Here is a 17,571-nt window from a genome sequence, read left to right as displayed (position 1 = left end):
GAGATGTCAAGTGGTTGAGGTTATTTTTTTTAGATATACATTAACTAAAATGGGCGTGATTAGGATAAAATGAATGAGGAAAGAACGAAGGGTCGACCAATCCGGGTTGTGTGGAGGCAGAATGGACCAGTCTGAGGTTATGATGTGCAAAGATAATCCGTTTTTATTGCCGTTAGCAGTAATCTCCCTCTCCCTCTCGCTGTCCCTCTCACGCTCTCTCGCGTTCGCTCTCTCTCTCTCTGTCTCATTCACATTGCGAGTTGAGGGCGTTTGGGAAAGGAGAAGTGGGGGGAAAAAAGGCCAGGAAATCTAAATAGTACAATCAGGATTTCAGTTCTCTTCATCTTGGTGCCGCGCCGGGAAAATCAGATGCGGCATCCGAAACTGCTGATAAAAGAAGATATCTGCAGTGGGGAATTCCACGGCTGGGTTGCCTAATCTCAGAGCAGAAATGGAAATCGTCGGGTATTTAGTGACAGCCATTGCAGAGTCATAGGTCGATCTCCGGTGTTCACGGAAAACAACTGGTGTCTTCCGCACAAATCGACAAGTCATTTAAGGAACTAGCAGACTGAGAGCAGGAACGGCGTTTCGGCGTTTTATTTTTTTTTAAACCAAAAGCATTTGGAAGAGACGGGCGACCTCGCTTTCCTTTTTTTAACCCATAGCAGGAGTGTGGCTGCCTCCCACAGATCATCGTGTGTTAAGGGTGCGAGAGAGGAAGACAGCATCCTTCCTTCCTCCCAATGTCGTCTTCCGACGAAGAGAGCGTGAGCGAGAGATCGGGAAGCCTGTCCCCGTGCCCCGGCGACACTCTACCCTGGAACCTTTCTAAACATCAGAGGTCCAAAAGGCAAAGCCAGGAGTCGGTGCTGGATCCCGCAGAGAGAGCCGTGGTCAGAGTCGCTGGTAAGAAATGGCTTTGAACTGGGCGAGAATGTGGGCGGAGAGCAAGCTGCTCGCAGCCCGCACTCTTAATCCGGATCTAATGCTTAATTTAATCGCTGGTATTAAATGATACTGGAACGCGCGGTCGGCGATGCAATCAATGGGGGGGGGGGGAATCAAATATCAAGAGAACATAAAAGAATCTAAGCCACACGCTGAGGTAATGGTGTCTGAAGCACGTGTGGTGCTAGAAATGAACGGTGGGCATCTGAAATGTCCCATTGCAAACCAGCCGGGTTGCCGGATTATGCCCTTATTAATGGCCGGATTCACACCCCGAATCGCCCACCCTTCCTGCAGAATGTTAATGCTGGTCAGGCACGTCAACCTGTGACTGTATTTTTTTGTTAGCCTGGCGCTGTGGCTGGAACTTGTTTTCGCTCTGTCCTCCGCCTTCTGCGCTGCCCAAAAGGCTGGTGACATGTGAGAAATCTGGGGACCCCTCTTTTGTAACAACCGTGCCATTTGTCTATTCGACTGTATTCTTCAGTAAAAGGTAGATAGCAAGTTAAAAAGTCTGTAATTTGTGAGGTAGAAATCATTCTTTTTTCACCATGCCAATGGTATTATGCCATAGTCTCGTCGGTAACAAATCTCCATTACAGTATTTAAAATTGCCCAGAATATGAGCGAGATTGGTAGCTCGGTTGCCATGGTTTCCCCTGGAGGTATAGTTTGCATTCCGAATAGTGAGCCTGGAGTGCTACAAACGAAACGCCCGCCATCAGTCCCGAGACCACCATCTCTCCAGCGTGAAAACCTACCCGTAAAGCTGAGAACTTGATCGTTAGCGTTTTGAATTTATTGAAAGAAGCAAGCTATTGGACCATTAAAACACTGCGTGATACATGCCAGTCTATGTACTTAGGTACAGCCATACTAAGGATGATAATATCTAGTTTGAAAAATATGTATTTTTACCATACGGAACAGACGAGAGGGTATTCTACACATAGGCGTGTCACCTGAAAACCTGTCAGTAATTGTCGATACAAATCCCCAAGCAATAATTCTAATAAATTAGACAACAACAGACAATGTTAAATTCCAAGTTAATATTTAGAATGTAAATATGCAATAATATTTATAAAACAATGCAGTCTTCATGAAATATGAAAATGAAACACCATTCTATTTTCTTATTCTTGGGCAGGTCAGATGAAAACTGCAAATAACTCTGAAATATTTATTAGCCACCATCAATCTTTAAAATGGAATCCTAAATATAAGCAGTCCTAAAATATTTACAGCATCAAATAATCCTGAAAAATTATAGCTAATAAAATTGATAGGTAAAATATCTATTCAAAAATACACATTGTTGGAGGAACTCGGAACCCTTGAAGAGAAATACAGAGTAAGAATAGAGGTTTCTGACTGAGATCCTTCATCAGGACTGGTTCAGGTCTCAACCTGAAATTTCAACTCCTTATTCCTCTCCATAAATGCTGCCTGACCTGTTAAGTTCCTCCGGCATTTTGTGTGTAGCTCTGGATTTACAGCATCTGCAGAATCTCTTGAGTATATCTATTCTAATTATAGTAAGTATAATTGAGTTTACTAACAATATTTGGAATGCATATTTCAGATATTAAGATTAGTATTTATAGTTCTGATTCTTGCTTCCTACAACTCATGTCATGCAACCATTAGTTCTGTAGAATTATACTTAAAATATTAATCCAGTAAATCTTTTCTATACTGTAATATTAATCACCGGTCATGTGATGGATATTCACTGTTCAGCACCAAAATGACCTCTTATTTTTCGCCAAGCTTAGCTTTCTAAACACTAGCAAGATCAAAGTTTTGCTTTTGAGTAAGTTAAACCTCCAACCAATATTCATTGTTTAGCTTTCTGTCATAAGTGGGAGCCGGGCTTCAGTTCTTGATGTAAATGGAAAACAATAATCAGTTTGAAGTTAAAAGGACAGCTTCACAAACAAGCACTGTCTGTAAGTGATGGACTTGCTGGCCGTACAACACTTGGTCTAACTGCCAAAGAGGAGAAGTATAAGGGTAATTTAATATGGCTTGTTTTAAACTAGACAGCACTGGCTAAGTTGTTTAGTTAAAGGAAGTTTGCAGACCAGATTGATATTATCATTTAGCATATCAATAGCTGATTTATTGATAAATTGAAAGGATTATGTACTCAAAGACTCAGCTTCATGGCATTAATTGTGGGTACTTGGGAACCTTCTTTCCAGACGCTTTTAGGTTTTTTGGGTAAAAAGATAGCGAAAAAGATATCACATGTGTGTGAAGTCACTCAAGTGGAAAAGAAACGGTCTCAAGTTCAAGCTTTTTAGGAATGATCCAGGAAGATGAATGATGGAAACACAGGGTGAAATAGAATCCACTCCTCTGGTTTTGATTTCTGCAATGATGATTTGCTCATTTGCAGCTTGTGGGTGTGTCTTTTTACGTTTGTAGATTATAGGAAGTGTACCTGTGTTTTGGAAATCTTTCGTGTTTCAGAAATGGTTTGTAATTTGGAAAGCTTTTATAAGATAAAATCCACTTTGGTTTTAAATGTGTTTCAACAATGTTGTTAAATTTAAACATGTCCCATAAAAAAAATAAATGAACTGTGTTTAACCTACTTTGTTAGCAGAAAGTATCTTCTCCTTGGTAGGGAGGGGGGCCCGCCACTCAAATAGTGGGTACTGGCAGCGAAACTCACCGCGGAGAGTGAACAGGGGAGTGAACTTGCCTTTGAAGATTAGGTAGTTACAGTTCAACGTCACCTTAGTGAGGGTACCTGTGGCTATGCATATTATTTATTGATTGATTGATTGATTGAGATACAACATGGCCCTTCTGGCCATTTGAGCCCCCAGTTCAATCCTAGTCTAATCACAGGCCAATTTACAGTGACTAATTAAGGTACATCTTTGGACTCTGGGAGGAAACCAGAGCACCCAGAGAAAACCCATGCAGTCTTTGTTTGAGTTTAGAACTTCGTGGTCAGCAAACCCAATATCATCACTGTCAATGTTTCATTGTTATAATATGGGTGCTAATTATCTTGCATAAATTATACAACCTTGAGATTCGTCCCCTTGCAGGCAGCCACAAAATAAAGAAGCCCAAAATAAACATTAAAAAAAGAAGGCAGTCAAACACCCAATGCGTAGAGAGGAAAAAAAAAGCAGATTGTGGAAAGAATAAAAGCAGGTGAATACATTCGGAACTGAAGTCCCTGAAAGCGAGACCGTCCACAGGCATAAAGCCACAGACCCCCAGTTCAGTGCAGAGCCAGGTAAACATCACAGAGCAGAGAGCTGAACTGGCCTGTCCCGCACCTCGGGTCCCAACACCCTGATCTTTTCAATCTGGCCCGGCACTTAAATCATTGTCCAAACATTGGGTTCCCTCACTTCAATACACTCTGAGGCCTGGACCCCACTGCCTCGAGGCCGAGTCTTTTCAATAATAACTGGCTATCTACCCTCCATCTTTCAGTCTGAATGAGTGAACTTGAATGGAAACGCTGACTGTCAGTTTCCCTCCAGAGACGCAGCCTGGCCTGCTGAGTGCCTCCAACATTTTGTTCATTGCTATTCGATCGTGGGGATAGGAAAGAGGAGAGAGGGGAAGGTGCCTTGATAACTGCGATAGGGGAGGTAAAGGGAAGTAGAAGAGTGGATGGGAGACTACAGGTGGGATAAGTTGTAGTTCTAGAAAGGGAAACAGTTCACCAGGGAACTCGGATGGAAAGAGGTAAGCTCGGAATCAGAATCAGGTTTATTATCACCGGCATAGGTCATGAAATTTGTTGTTTTGCAGCAGCAGTCAGAGCAATCCATAAAAATGACTTTAAATGACAATAGGAATATACAGAACAACAATGCAAATAGAGAGTAACAGAGTGAGGTGGTTCTCATGGGTTTATGGACAGTTCAGAAATCTCACAGCGGAGGGAAAGAATCTGTTCCTAAAACATTGAGTCTACGTCTTCAGGCTCCTGTACCTCCTCCCTGATGGCAGCATTGAGAAGAGGACATATCCTGAATGGCGAGGGTCCCTCACTTCAGATACAGCCCTCTTGCGGCATCAGCTTTTGAAGGTGTCCTTGATGGTGCCCGTGACGGAGCTGTTGGGGAAACCTCCCGATCCAATGCACTGGCGACTCCATGGGAAACAGTGATGCAACCAGTCAGAGTCTCCATGGTACATCTGTAGAAATCTGCGGGAAATGTCAGGAATGGGAGCTGGTGTTTAATAAAGAAGAGGATGAATACTGAGAAAATGCCCGTCATGGTTCCGTTTGGCTGTTCCCCTTTAACGCTCCTTTCTCCCTGATTATGCCCTAATTTCAGCCATTAGATTTCCAATTGCTGCTAGTTTACTTAATGACAGTACACCTGGTTTGCATCAGAGACTGTGAGATAAGTACAATGGCGTCACTACACAGGTTGCCAGTTTGTTGGTCTATTCTTGTGTAATAATTCGTTCTCTCATCCGCTTAGAGCCGGCAGTTCTAAGTTTAGTTCCAGGTTCTGCTCTAGTATCAAGATAGTCCCTGTAGATCCCGTCTCCTTGTCAAGATTCTTCCTGTTTGCTGTTCTACGTTCACGCCTACGCCAGCATCCCCAACTCAGTCGATTGCCGGTGTCCTGCACTTGGGTTCTCCTCAGTCGCCCCATGCAACAATGCCCGGTTAGCAGACAGAGTGGGTCTGAGAAAGCATAGGGAGTGGTGGTATGACAGGGTATCCCTAGCTTTTACAAAGTTATTTTAAAAAGGTGTGGAAAGGTGGAATATGGGGCTAGTTACAATGATACTAATTAACCATCCGTAGCTCTGTGTATAATAGCTATTTCCACTCCTCCCTGCTCAGGCAACATAGATTTGCCATTCCCCAGGTTTTCTTTCATTTTCTAGATCCTTTCTCAAGCTGCAAGTTAAACAGGGCAATAGAAAGTTTCTAGTTACCCTGCGCCTTATCTTTGCTCCATTTTGCAATGTGATGGCAAGCATAAGCAACTTGTAGCTGCGGCAGTCATACTGACTACATTGGCTGGAATGCATGCAAGAACATGAGGTCTACTTTCATGTTCATACAGCAAGTGCTCAGGGATATGTAGTCTGGAGGATTTGGAAGAAAGCCAGAAAGCAGCTACCTACACAGTGCAAGGAGCCAAGAACAGCTGACAATGGTAGAAGAAGGGAAGGAACTTGTTGTGTATGATGCTAATGGGAGAACTGTGGCTGCTAGGTGCATCTATATTTAATTTGAAGGAGAGGGTGTGCTAGTGTTCTTAATTAGGTGTGTGCTGCCTTAATCAAAGTAAGGAAAGACATCTTCATTCTATTCATTCAGGAATATCACAAGATCACTTCCAACATTGTCTTGTAGCAGATAACAAATTGCTGATGGTTATTAGTTCCTGGTAGATTTGATGGACAACCTTCCTAAGAGTTCTAGTATGCTTGACCTTAGAGCCTCACTTCGAGACAGTTTTGATGCCCTGAAAATGTAGATATTCTTTGCCGGTGTATTACTCCAACTGTACACTCAAATCAATTGCTACCTCCCAAAGACCCAAGGCATTAGCCTCAGGATATTTAAAGATGTTTAAAGAAGTGGTAAGGAAGGGGAGGAGAGTTGTGAGGGAAGGAGTTAGAATGTGTTGTGTTTGTGCAGGTCGACCTGTTGTCAGAAATATATTGAAGTATTAAAATCCAGAGCAGATGTAGAAGCGGACGGAGGGAAGGAGAGGGGGTGTGCGGAGAGGGAGGCGTGGTGCTTGTAGGCCCAATGTTCCACTGTGCACGATCAAGCCCCACCATTATTAACAAACTGTTACAATGGTATTAAACTGTGGCCAATGGAACCCACTTTCTTGTCATGTCCTGAGCAGCTCCCTATAAATGGTGTTCTTAAATGTGAAAGCTTAACCTGAGATATGGAGCGAACATCGAACGATGAATATGGGATGATTTTGCGAGAGTTTAGAAGAACAAGAGATGATCTTATTGGAACATAAATTTGAATGTTCTTAGCGGGGTTGGATAATATGACGGGGGGGGGGGGGGGGAATCCAGAACCACAGAACATGTCCTAAGGACACTTAGAGGCATTTTATCGTTTGGATGCTTGTGAATTTTGATAGTTCTCTAGAGCTATCTGAATACAAGTTCATTAAGTATATTCAGGTCTTAGAAAGGATATACTGACATTGGTGAGGGTTCAGAGAAGATTCATGAGAATGATTCCAGGAATGAAAGGGTTACTGTATGAGGAACGTTGGGCAGCCCTTGGGCTGTATTCCCTGGAGTTCAGAGTAATGGGGGGGGAATCTCATGGAAACATTCCAAATGTTAAAAGGCCTGAAGAGATTAGATATGGCAGTTATTTCCCATGGTAGAAGATTCTAGGACAAGAGGGCAAGACTTCAGGAATGAAGGACATCCTTTTAGAACTGAGATGCAGAGAAATTACTTTAGTCAGAGGGTGGTAAATCTGTGGAATTTGTTGCCACGAGTGGTTGTGGAGGCCTAATCATTGGGTGTATTTAAGACAGCGATAGATAGGTTCTTGATTAGCCAGGGCATCAAAGGGTGTGGGGTGAAAGCAGGGGAGTGGGGATAACTGGAAGAATTGGATCAGCCCACGATTGAATGACAGAGTAGACTCGATGGGCCAAATGGCCTACTTCTGCTCCTATATCTTATGGTATTATTTTTCAACACAGAGGTTCAAGTGTTATAGGGCTCTTGCAGGAAAATGCAGCAGAGAACAAACTTGCAGGAATACCGGAGCAGGCTTGAGGGGTCATCTACCCTGCTGCTGCTCCTATTTTTTATGATCTCTGTATTTGCACCTCAAACAATAAATCCTCCAATATTCAACATTGGTCCAAACTTTTTCATCCTGATTTCATTCAACAGCCTCCTAATTCCAAAAGAGATCACAGTATCATCAGCAGTGGGAGCTCTGGCCAGTTTTACTCCAATGACTTCAGTGGTTATCAGGCCAGTTGTAGTCTCTCTCTGACCTTTATGGTGGGCATCTGTTATCCCTATATATACCTCTGACACCATTGCGATCTGCAATGGCTCTGTTCACTGCCCTTACATAATGTGAGGCAACAAGGCAAAATCTTTAGGTCTAGCATGTCCAAATCATCATCACCATCATCAGCATCACAAGCCGTGTCATATGACGTGGACGATCACGGTCTTGACCATCAATATTCTTCGCAAATTTTTCTACAGACATGGTTGCCCGTTGCCTTCTCCTGGGCAGTGTCTTTACAAGACGGGTGACCCCAGCCATTATCAATACTCTTTAAGAGCTTGTCTGCCTGGCGTCAGTGGTCACATAACCTGGACATGATATGCAACAGCTGATCATATGACCATCCACCCCTGCTCCCAATGGCTTCACATGACCCTGATCGGGTGGCTAAGCAGGTGCTCCACCTTGCCCAAGGGTGACCTGAGGGAAGGTGTGCCTTACACCTCCTTTGGTAGAGATGTATCTCCACCCTGCCACCCATATTTCCAGATATCACTTCTAAAAGCATAAAATTACTACCTAGCTGTTTTCTTCAGCTTGATGTAAATCTGGAATAAAAGAGAGAATTAAACATTTCCAACTGGTTTAGTGTCACTGGAAATTCAGTTGGCCACTACCTGACAAGCAGTGAGCCCCACGATGACATTAGTCCCCATTTAATGGTTCTTTTGGAGCATTGTGGGTGAAGCTGTGTCAGGCTGTGCAGCAACAACCACCACAGGCCAGTCCCAGTCCTGTGTCTGACTGCAATGCCTTTCAGCTAAACTATTTACCTACTGTCCACTCTTCAGGTCACACTGCTCTCTGCAGTGCACCTTCCCAGTTCTCCAGTATCATCCATCACTCTGGACTCCATGATATGAAGATACCTTCTGTTGAAAGTGACCATCTCTGATCTCCTCTGAGGCAACCAGTAAGCTGCTCGTGCCATTGCCCGTGCCCTGCCTGCGGAGTTTGTGGATTCCTCCTGTGAGCACGTGGGTTTTCTCTAGCTGCTTCAGGTTCCTCCCAGATCCCGGACATGTGCGGGTCAGAAGGTTAACTGACCGTTGTAATTTGCCCCTAGTGTGTAGGTGAGTGGCCAAATCCAGGGCAGAGGCAGAGGAAGTGAAGTTGATGGGAATGTAGGGAGAATAAAGGCTGATTTATACTTGTGCGTCAAATGTATGCCATAGGTACAGTGTAGCTGCGTACCCTACGCTGTACTCTACGCCGTAGCCTAACACGCACCTCTCCCAAAATGTAACTACACGTCGCGGCGACACAGACCGAAACAACTGTGATTGGTCTGCTTGGTAGCATCGCATTTCCTCCTACACTGCAATAGCTTCCCATTGGGTGACTGAAGGGCAGGGAAGGAACTCTGGCTGCAATGCTTTCCATAAGGTTTTACAGACCTCTGAAATTATGGAGGACCCTGTGCTTGATGCCAGTTTGTAGCTAGCTCCTACAGCCTGTTGTCTTCCACCTGAAGCCAAAATCGAATGGTGATTGCCAGTCTCTGAGTATACTGTGCATACACTGATGCGAAATAAATGGTTGGAGACGATGAACCAAATTGTCAAATCTACCTGCTGACATCCGAAAATATTTGAAATGCATTTCCTCGTCCATGTCTCTCAAAGGCCGGACAAGCACAGAAAATTCACTCTCCTTCAGTTTCAGTCGCCATTGTTTGAAGTTTGAGTTTCTTCATGTTGAAGAAACTCAACACAGTGGCAAAGAAACCCCGCCAACTAGTGTTTTGGCGGTGAGTTGCAGAGCGACACAGACACACCAATGCACAAGTATAAATGCTCACAACGGTGTAGCCCACTTGCGTAGGCTACGGTGTAAGCTAGTACGCACAAGTATAAATCAGCCTTAAGGCAAGTTATGGTAGGATTAGTGTAAACGTGGCTAGAATGGACTCAGTGGTCTGAAGGGTCTGTTTTCATGCTTTTTTTTTATGACAGTCTGACTCTAATCATTTAAAATGCCAGCGTTGGTCCCTGATTTTCCCTCACTACCCGCTAATCTATGTGCCAGTCCCTGATTCCTTCCAAGTATCACCTGGTCTTAAGCTATCCTCCTGGCCCTAACTGCAGCAAAACCATAAATGGAGCCCCCATCATCCCGGACAGGCCCTCTTCTCATTGCTACCATCAGGAAGGAGGTACAGAAGCCTGAAGCCACACACTCAATGATTCAAGAATTGTTTATTTCCCTCTGCCATCTGATTTATGAATGGGCGTTGAACCCATGAACACTGCCTTTCTACTTTTTTGCTGCACTATTTATTTAACTATTATATAATATGCATATAGATGTACATATTTTATATACATATATAAAATAGTTAAATAAGTAGTATATGTGTGTGTGTATGTGTGTACTTGCTGAAATTCAGAAAAATGAGAAGAGATCTAACAGAAACTTATAAAGTTATGAAAAGGGTCGATAAGGTAAAGGCAGAAAAGCTGTTTCTACTGGTAGGTGAGACGAGAACTAGGGGGATTCAGGGGATTAGATTTATGATGGAGATGAGGGGGAACTGCTTTTCCCTGAGAGCGGTGAATCTGTGGAATTCTCTGCCCAATGAAGCAGTGGAGGCTACCTCAGTAAATACATTTAAGACAAGGTTGGATTGATTTTTGCACAGTTGGAGAATTAGGGGTTATAGGGAAAAGGCAAGTAAATGGAGATGAGTCCATGGCCAGATCAGCGAAGTAGGATTGATGGGCCAGATGGCCTACTCCTGCTCCTACTACTTATGTTAACAAATATATACAGTATATACTCCAATTCACAGGTTTTTTTTCTCCATTATTATGTATTGTATTGTACTGCTGCCACAAAGGCAACAAATTTCAAATTTCTCGACATAGGCCGCTGAGATTAAACCTGCTTCTGATTCTGATACAGTGACCTCTGGTCTCTGGGAGGGGGACAGCATGGTTCTGGTTCCAAGAAAGTCTACCGCCCAATCCCTGAGGCCCTGATCCTTTGGCGCAAGTGATCCTTTCACTGGAGGGTCACAACCAAAACAGTCAGTGACACCCTCGCACTGTTCCTATCGAACATACTGTAACTCTTAGCACTGAAACTCCTAAGGAAACACTATTAAACTATTGGGACCATATTTGTGTTTTACTTGAGCTAAGGTAGCTTCCAAACATATTTTCAGTTTATTTAAGACTCGGAGCTGGAATCATGACAATTGTGTGACTCATCTTGTTGAATTCTAATGGTAGGATTACAGATTTTTCATGGTTGCCTCCCTTTGAGGTATCTGGCCTTTTAAAAGTAGGCTGACAAACCCAAGATGTTTGGTTGCTAAATTATTAATTTTCATAATGTGTTCTTTCTAATCTTGCTGCAATATACCTATCCCAACCCTTATATTCCCACACCGCCCTCTGCTTCACTATTTCCAGCAGAGCTTTTAACATAATCAATATATCAAATGACTCTGCAATTCATTCTTTGTATCATCCTCTAATTGCCACTTCACATTCTATTTTAGAAACGTATTCTTTTGCTTTTTTTCACCTTTTTCTCAGAACCTTTTTGCCCAGTTCTGGTGATTTTCTGCATGATGTGTTGCTTAAAGGTTTCTCAGGAACAAGAGGTGTACTTACAGTGAAGTGCTTTGATGTGCAAAAGTTATTATCATGCAGGCAAATAATGTGGTTGCCATTTCAATGTGGTGAGTTTTTCAAACATCGACCAGTTGACAGCAACAAAGTGGTTTATCCCCAGTACTGGATCATTATCCTAAATCATGTGCTTGGATCTCGATTAAACTCCACAATCTTCTCTCTCCATGAGTGAAAATGATCTAATACAATACTGGAAATGGATATGCAAATTATAATTGCTTAATTCAACTTACATGAAAGCAAAGTTACATTTTGTCTATAAAACATAATGCTTTAAAGCAGGTGTTTTCAGGAATATCAGCCAATGTCCTTGACTCTTCTATCACATTTCCTGGGAATGTCCCATCTCACAGGCAGGACAGATGTCCCTGGAGGTGATAGTTCAGTGATACAGGCAGGAAGGATTGGTCCCTGGAAACCGTTGACAATGACTGTCTCCCGCAAAATCTCATGGCTTCAGCCAAGCAGATGTAAGGAAACAACCCATGTTGTCTGAAACCATTAACCACCCATTAGATCATAAAGCATGGGAGCAAAATTAGGCCATTCGGCCCATTGGGTCTGCTTCCCCATTCGATCATGGCTGATTTAATTTCCCTCTCAACCCCCTTCTCTTGCCTTCACCCTATAACCTTTGACATCCTTACTAATTAAGAACCTGTCAACCTCCATTTTAAAGATATCCAACAACTTGGCCTCCACAGCTGTTCCACCTCCTGCTGGTGAACCAGTACTTCTCCACGCTGAACACTGTGCACTGAGTGGAGCAAAGGCAAAGCAGGGGACTTCAGCGTCTACCACCAAGATGGATTTACGGTTCCACCTCTTGCTGAGGTAGCTGATATCTGAGGGCCCTATACTGGACTCAAACAACCTGAGCACAAAAGCACTTGCTTTCGTCCTGATCTACCTATCATTCATGGACAAATCTGTTTGTAATGAAGGTGGGAGAGTGGAAGTATAAAAAAAATCAGACATCGTTCAATGGCAGAGCAGACTTGATGGGCTGAATGGCCTAATTCTTGGCCTATATCCTATGGTCTATGGTTGATAATCATACTGGTAGGATTGCTTGTGGAAACAAAATTTTGTACTCATACATACAGAGGCTAATCGTCTATGTCGTGTGGCACAGTCAACAAGTATAATGGAATAGATTCAGAATAAATCTCACAACTTAAAGCTGGGACATAAAGAAGGCTTTAGATCATCAAGCATATCCCTCACTTTAATATTACTGTAAAACCAGGCAAACAACTCTGGTTCATTGAGGAAAGCAGAATGGCCTCCCAGAAGCAGATTTTTTAAAATCAAAAATGAGGCGCCAACCTGCTGAAGCTACCTGATAGAATTAAGTACAGGAGATTCTGCAGTTGCTGGAAATTCAGAGTAATGCATACGAAATGCTGGAAGAACTCAGCAGGTCAGGCAGCAACTATGAAGAGGAATAAAGAGTCGATGTTTCAGACCAAGAACCTTCTCTTGTCCTGGTGCAGGTTCTCGGCCTGAAATTTTGACTGGTTATTCATTTTCATAAATGTTGCCCGACCAGCCGACTTCCTCCAGCATTCTGTGTGTGTTACTATAGAATTAGGCAACAGAAGCAACCGATATGTCAGATCAAAGCTCCACAGACGTGTTGTGCTTGTGGAGAGGTGTGTCACTAACAGGTGGAGGAGATTCCTGTTCTCAAAGGTGATAGAGCCCAGGAATGGAGAATAAAAAAAAAACTGAAGCCTGCTGAACTATCTCGGCCAGAACTGCCAGTGGCCCCTCTTTCTTCTTCCTGAGGTTTTATTGATGAAAGAAGCTATCCTCCAGTCAATTCTATTAACTCATAAAGTACAGTGTGATACCAAGAAAGTTCTGTGTGCTCCAGATGGAATATAGAACTGAAACAAGATATCCTGGTATAACTCTGAACATTCATGTTCCAGAGCTAGTCATAACTCTAAATCAGTGGTTCCCAACTTGGGATCCATGAATCCCTGCTTAATGGTATTATTGGTCCATGACATAAAAAAAAAATTTGGGAACTTCTGCTCCATGTGAAGGCATTCCAGAATAACTGCACAGCAGTGTGGAAAATTGCCCAGGTAAAACTGCCTCACATGGAATTGGACAGATACAGTCTGGCCAACAGCATGTACTGGTTTAGTCTGAATCATCAGCAAGGTAATGGAAGATGATATTAACCATGTTACCAAGACATTCTTACTCAGCAGGTCCTGGTTGTGCCAGGACTACTCAGCTCCATGTCTCGCGAGTGCATAATATATGTGTTAAGTACATAATGAGCCTTTTCATTGCATCATCAAGTTTAATTTTATTTCAGATAGATGCTGGGAGCAGGCAGCAGGTCAAGCGAAAGAGTAACATGGCTCAGGTTTGAGACCTTTGTCAGAATGAACTGCCCTGACTGGGTACATTAACTCTCCACAGATGCTTCTGCCCCGCTGGGTGCATGTAGCTGTTCTGATCTGGGCACACAATTCTAAACCAAATGAAACACTTCTACATTTATACTAATAACTTCTGCATATTTTATAATCTCTTTGAATTAGAGCAGAATGTTTGAATGTTATCATTTGCTCTGTTAGATTTACAACATTTAATGAGGGTACAACTCGTAAACATGATGAAATTGCTGGCCCCAAGTAAACTAATAGAGGGTTGTCAAATTCTCTCAAACTGACTAAATGAGGAAAGGGGTGATTAAAATCGGATGGGAGAACTTAATGTGTTTTGTAACTTAAAAGCATTAAACTAATTCAAAGGAAAACAAGAGAGTCAGGAGATACGAGTCTAATTTCATTCTTTAAGTGAGGCATGCATGTATCACATGGTATCAATACATAAAACCGTAAAGAATTATATAAACAACAAAGAAGGTTTAATCAAACAATATATTTACAAGATTACTGAAATATTAAATATACAACACTTAACATCCTACTCTTCAAACACAAAATCCTGGATGAATTCAGCAGATCAGGCAGCATCTAAGCAAGGAATCACCTTTTCAGTCCAAACAGTCTACATTTCAGCAGTAGATGCTGCCCGAGCTGCCGAGTTCCTCCAGTATTTTCATGAACTGCTCAAGATTTCCAGCATCTGCAGAAACTCTTGCATCTAACATCCTGTTTATGCTGTTTTCAGCTCATAAATCTTCACCTTTTTCCAGAAAATAATGCATTGTTTGTCAGTGATCCTAATGACAGAATAAAACTGGTCTGCACCAGGCTTGCCACAATCTTTACAGCCACTTCTCTCCTCCTCCAACCATCAAGGATTCCCAGAAGATGGCTGTTCTACGCCTACTTTTAGTCCTTCGCTTCTTTTGGGGAATCAAGATGGCTGACAAAAGCATGAGGTGATTGTGCGCATCCAGGGATTCTCCGGGGTAAAATCAGGCCCCGGTGAAAGAGCTCTAGGATTCTCGCTGCTCTTTTTGTTTGTGCATGGGGAATCATACACCGGGCACAGTAGCCTCTCAGCACATGAAAGCCAGCCAGAAGCATTTACTATCAGGGTAAAGGGTTTCACTCAATCAACGTGTTGTTGGTCAGTGGTCACTATTACTGAAACAGGTCTATCACAACCCCAACATCCTGCATCAGTCAACCATTTCCTGTAATACTACAACTGCCAAGGATTGCCAGAGGGTAGCTGTGGATGAACTCGTGCTTCCTAAATCTGGCTGATGAAGTCCTTTTATGTAATAGTCCAATACAATCATGGACCAAGGAGTGATTATTGGACATATAAGAGGGATGTCGTAGCAACTATGTAGCGACATGGAGGGGTCTGGATGCTCACAGCATGTTCAACAAACTACGTCAGCCAAAGGGTCTGTGCATGCAGCAGAACAAGTTCTTCCATCTGATGGAGAAGATTTGGCTGAGAAAGGAAAGAAGAGGGAATGCCTTGATAACACACTGAAGCTGGAGATCCAGGGATGATTCCTCCAACACTTCCTAGAAAATAATGCACTCTCCCTTCGGAATTAATTACACAAAGCAGCTTTGTTGTCCCCTTGCATTAAAGAAAATATAAGTATTCAGTATGATGACAATGCAACATGATATGAAGTGAAAAAGCAGTCAAAAATAGAGACCGACATGAAGTCATAAACACAAGAGGTTCTGCAGATGCTGGAAATCCAGAGCAACACAGACAAGATGCTGGAAGAACTCAGCAGGTCAGGCAGCATCTATGGAGAGGTATAAACAGTCAACGTTTTGGGTCGAGTTTTGATGAAGGATCTTGACTGGAAATGTTGACTGTTTATTCCTCCAGCATATTGTGTGGGTTTGACTGAGGTAAAAGCCATTTCTTCAATGTCAAATCGATGTTAAGTCATCGAGTTTTTCATCATGAGATTGAGATGAGGGTTTGGCAGTAACCGGTGAAATGCAGCTGCTTCTCACGTCAGACCTCTCGAGGTGCTTTTTAACCTCTGGCTGGTCAAGTCTGACAGAATCTATCCAAAGGGTGCAGATTCAGAATCAGGTTTAGTCCCACTGCCTCGTGGCGTGAAGTTGTGGCAATGTACAGTGCAAGACATAATCATTACTACAATTTCAAAATAAATAATGAAAAAGAGGATTAATGAAGTTGTGTTTATGCGTTTGTGGACTGTTCAAAAATCCAATGGCATTGTTATTTGGTTATTACCAGGGCAGTCTATTATAATCTGATCTTTTACCATCACTGATACTGGCCTGGGGGAGGCTGATGGCATAAGACCATAAGACACAGGAGCAGAATTAGGCCATACACCCCATCGAGTCTGCTCCGTCACTCAATCATGGCTGATCCTTTCTTCCCCCTCCTCAGCCCTCTGGGTCACTCCCAAGGTGGCATTCCCAAAGGGCTCCAGCTCAACGTTCTCAAAGAGCACACCCGGGGAGATCAGTGATGCCTTTAAAATTCTGGGCCACAGATCCAGTTAGAGGCTGAACCAGAGCACACGGGAGACTGAACTCAAATAAGTGTGGTCTGAGGTTCCAGGACTACCCCTGGTGTGCAGCTGGCATTGAGGTGAAGACACATCGTGAAGCAGACAATTAAAAGCTTTTTCCCTGTGGCAGAAAAGCACACAAGATGGAAGTAGTTTTGCCTAAATGTGCTGTCGTGACAGATAACAGTTTAGCCCTACATTTACTTGTGTGCATAAAGGGAGCTTTCTCTGGAAGACTAAGCCCCTGAGGTCCGTTTATCTCTTCCTGTCATCAGGGGTGAGAAATGGTTTTCCCTATGGTAAACCAGCTCTTGGGTTGCCCCAGTTATTAGACCTAGCTTCTGCTCACACAGAAGTTTCCAAATCACTTTAACTCAACCAGGTGTCAACCTCTATGCTTGTGCTTGGGGGAGATGAGTCCCTGATGGTGCATCCTTCAAAGGCTTAGTCCTTCACAAACCTGCTTTTACATGGTCAAAGTGCTCAGTACATCCTGAAGGACGGATAAGAACTAGCACAGAAATGGACTGAAAGCGTTCAGCAGGTCAGGAAACATTTGTGAAAGGAGAAAGAGTTGAAGGCGTGGCTCCAGGGAGGCAAACCATTTCCATATTTTTTGGGATTGCCCTAAATTAAGTTTATATTGGGAAGGTATTCACAGAACATTAGATAAGGTATTTAAGACTCAGATACCTCTGAACTTTGAGACTTTCTACTTGGGGCATGTATTGTTTTTGGAACAGAAGAAAGATATAAAGCAGCTGCAGGCCCTTTTAGCAGCAAGTAAGAAATCAATCACCAGAAAGTGGTTAAATCCAACATCACCTACATCAGAAGATTGGCATGAAATCCTTTTGGAAATATTTAAAATGGAAAAGATGACCAACTCTTTGAGAATTCAAAAGGAAAAATGTTATCAAATTTGAAATAAATGGATTGAATTTATAACCCCAGAGCGAGCAGACTTTAGATGACTCTCCGAATGGTTT

The 17,571-nt window shown here is 42.9% G+C and overlaps 1 protein-coding gene across 17 annotated transcripts in view; it reads left to right on the top strand.

Annotated features, from left to right (window-relative positions):
• Positions 1-504: 504 nt before the first annotated feature.
• macf1a (microtubule actin crosslinking factor 1a) overlaps positions 505-17,571 on the top strand; it is a 590,515-nt gene continuing 573,448 nt past the window's right edge. For 7 of the 17 annotated variants that reach the window (XM_072247361.1, XM_072247354.1, XM_072247355.1 and 4 more), the window contains exon 1: positions 507-909. In XM_072247361.1, coding sequence (XP_072103462.1) covers positions 747-909 — 163 coding nt within the window. In that variant the 5' untranslated portion in view covers positions 507-746. Of the gene's footprint in view, positions 910-17,571 lie in introns of all 17 variants that reach the window. The other 10 variants (XM_072247359.1, XM_072247356.1, XM_072247364.1 and 7 more) reach the window with 7 other exon arrangements.

Source organism: Mobula birostris, chromosome 30, assembly GCF_030028105.1.
Source record: "Mobula birostris isolate sMobBir1 chromosome 30, sMobBir1.hap1, whole genome shotgun sequence".
NCBI classification, from domain to species: Eukaryota; Metazoa; Chordata; class Chondrichthyes; order Myliobatiformes; family Myliobatidae; genus Mobula; species Mobula birostris.
Note: the sequence above shows the minus strand (reverse complement) of the source record. Positions and strands in the feature narration are given on the sequence as shown.